Consider the following 3,038-nt stretch of genomic DNA (forward strand, 5'->3'; position numbering starts at 1 on the left):
TTTCTCACATTGTTATTCAATCTTTTATACCACTTAAATATCAATGTTTATCCATATCATGACGAATCATCACTGAAACTTCTAGTTTTCCAGTATGGTTTTGCATACTATATTACCTTCATCTGCATCTGAATTAAAAAACAATTTTATGAGCCCATATATGATCTGTCACTAGAAATTTTATCCCAGGTCACAAACACCCATTCCCATCAGGAAGATAGATCTTTTATATTCATCTTTTAAATACATATTCATTAGTTCCTCCATGTAACCACTCACTTAATTGCTTTTAAAATTTTATCTTTAAAATATTTGTCTGCATGACACCCAACATTTATAAAGATATTACCTCAAGAATATTTACTAAATCTGTGTTAAATTTCTTTTTTTGCTTTACCAGTCTTATCAGGTGATTCCAATTAGCATCCAGCACTAATTGAAATTGTTTCAGGCTACTGTGTTTTTCTCAAATAGCATTTTGTGGTTCAAGACAAAGCAAATGAAAGAGCAGACCATAATATGAGATTTAATTTTAAAAGATTCTAAAAGAAGGTGGCTCCCTTTTCCTGAGAGAATTGAGGGCAGGGGAATCCTGTCTTATATACATTTCTATAACCAAAATGTAAAGTAATGCTTCAAATATACTTTATTACCTCTAATTTTTAAAGGCAACTATACTACAAAATGGATATCATGATCAGTGATCCAAACAATGAATATTTATCTCTGTATTAATCAATATATTAAACTATAGTTGCTATTATTTTACTTAATTTCATTCCTTGTACTGGAGAAACACCTTGTTTCTTAAGTACAGAGAAGAGATGTTTCTTTGACCCATATTGATATAGTCTTCTGAACCTGAGTTTAGTTTGGCTCTAGTGAGAGGCTTGCTCTTGCCCAGCTGCTAATGCTCAATGGCCATAGTTCTGCCCTTAGGTAAGAGAATACCCAAAAGATATTCACCCTCTAGTCTAGTGGTTCTAAAGCAGTTCTGATCAGTGTGCATCAGAATCACCCAGAGGGCTTGTTAAACATAGATTGCTGGACTCCATTCCCAGAATTTCTGATTCAGTAGGTTTCGGATGAGGACAAAGAATTTGCACTTCCAAGTTTCCTGGTGATGCTAGTGCTGGCGGTCTGGGGACCACATTTTAGGAACCACTGTTCAGTCAATGAAACTTTGGAAAAAGTTATGCCATTCTCTGTGTTTGGATTTCTCTCATCAAGCTGTATCCTTATGACTTGTGCTCTTTGTGTATGTTATGCACTCCAAAAAGAAAAAGTACCTAAGAAGCAGGTCATTTGCAGTCCCAGGGGTACAGTTGCACTAGGCTGGGTCAAGGGGAGTTTGTGCCCTGCCCCAGCACCTCCTCTTTTGCTGCTCCACCCCACCCAATGCCCAGAGGTTGTTTTGTTCTCCAGCAGGAAGTCCAGGACTAAAAAGAAAAACAAGGTCAGTATGATGTGCCCTTTGTCTGGGCCCACAGACCATCCTGCTCACCCTCACCTTGGCTCAATTGCCACTTTTCTGAGTGCTACTTGATTTCCTCCATCTAGCTCTGCCTCTGCTGGGACAGTGTGATGTCTGCCTGCACATTCTAGAAAACAACATTTCCACCTCCTTTCACCCAGCATTCCTTTTGACCTGTTATATAAATTATATTAGAAATGCCAGCAGAACCTGTGCTGTATGGTTACAGGAACGTCTGTATATTTGTCATGGATCCTGCCCTTTAGAAATGTGCATTATAAGTCAGCATGCTCCACATATAATTTATAAATCTGTATGTACTATCAATGTCAGAAAATAGGAATTGATTATGTTTTAGGCTTTACTATTAATTTTGCAGGACTAAAAATAATTTCTTATAGTTCTACCAGAAGTAATCACGTTTGTTGTCTCATTACCTGATTCCTGAAATATACTTAACATTGAGATATTTACTCAAGTGATTAATTTTCATCAACTGCAGTGAGAAATCTGACAGAGGTTGTTCCTCAGCTCCTGGATCAGCTTCGTACAGTCGAGCAGAAACGGCCTGCAAGCAACGTTTCTGCCAGCATCAGGAGGATCCGAGAGCTCATTGCTCAGACCAGAAGTGTCGCCAGCAAGGTAAATGATGAAAGGACTCATCAGTCACTCAGTGATAATGAGAACACGAAAGCTGAGCTCCAACTCCTCAGGCATCTTCCAGAGCCTGGAACCTTTCTGCTGTATTATCCAACTCAGTAGTTCTCAGCCCCAGTTGTTCATTAGAATCCAGTGAGGAGCTTTGAAAAATAAACCAGTTCCTGGTCCCAACCACAAAGCAGTAGATCGGGCTGAGAAAGGGCTCAGCACCTGTGTTTTCTAAAACCTCCCAGGATATCCTAAAGTGTAACCAGGATTAAGAACCACAGAGTTAACCTAGTCAACAAAGCTAACTTAGCAAATAGATCAAATAAAGCCCCAATAAAAGACTCAATTCATTAGTAGTAGTAGTAGTAGTAGTATTCATTATTTTAACAGTTGTTTTAGTGCAATTACCATATGGAATAATCTTGCCCGTATGACCTATTTCTTCAGGAAATTCTCTGGTACAACACAGATTATGTGAAGCTTTTATTAATCATCCACAGGCTTGACTGAGTAATTACTTACCAGTTTAGTTGAATAAACTCAACAAAGACCCTGTTCTGAGACATGTGTACAGAAACAACCTAGCCAGTACTAGTTAGAGACATATCCCCATGCAATTAATATTTTCAGTGTGGCAAGTAGGGCTTGTTTTTGGACCTCTTTTTAATTTGTTCCTTTATTGATTTGTAAGCCCACCTCATTTTTTACAACCAAATTATATGGTTTTATTTTCTCAATTAAGAATTGGCCTGAACTGACTATTGGCCCCAATTACTAATGAAAAAAAAGAGTTAGAAATAAACTATTTTATAATGAAGGATATTATTCTTGGTAAATATATTCAACTTTTAAATTGTATTAAGTATACAGCAAGAAATGGTATTCTGAAAGCTAGGTTTTTGTGAGTGCTTTCTTG

At 37.4% G+C, this 3,038-nt stretch overlaps 1 protein-coding gene across 1 annotated transcript in view; it reads left to right on the plus strand.

Moving 5' to 3' along the window:
* The window catches only part of LAMA4 (laminin, alpha 4), a 147,133-nt gene that overhangs the window by 101,581 nt on the left and 42,514 nt on the right, over positions 1-3,038 (plus strand). The window contains exon 17 of the mRNA XM_008583885.1: positions 1,977-2,116. Within this exon, the coding sequence (XP_008582107.1) occupies positions 1,977-2,116 (140 nt within the window). The remainder of the gene's footprint in view (positions 1-1,976; positions 2,117-3,038) is intronic.

Source organism: Galeopterus variegatus, unplaced genomic scaffold (assembly GCF_000696425.1).
Source record: "Galeopterus variegatus unplaced genomic scaffold, G_variegatus-3.0.2 Scaffold3070, whole genome shotgun sequence".
Classification (NCBI taxonomy): domain Eukaryota; kingdom Metazoa; phylum Chordata; class Mammalia; order Dermoptera; family Cynocephalidae; genus Galeopterus; species Galeopterus variegatus.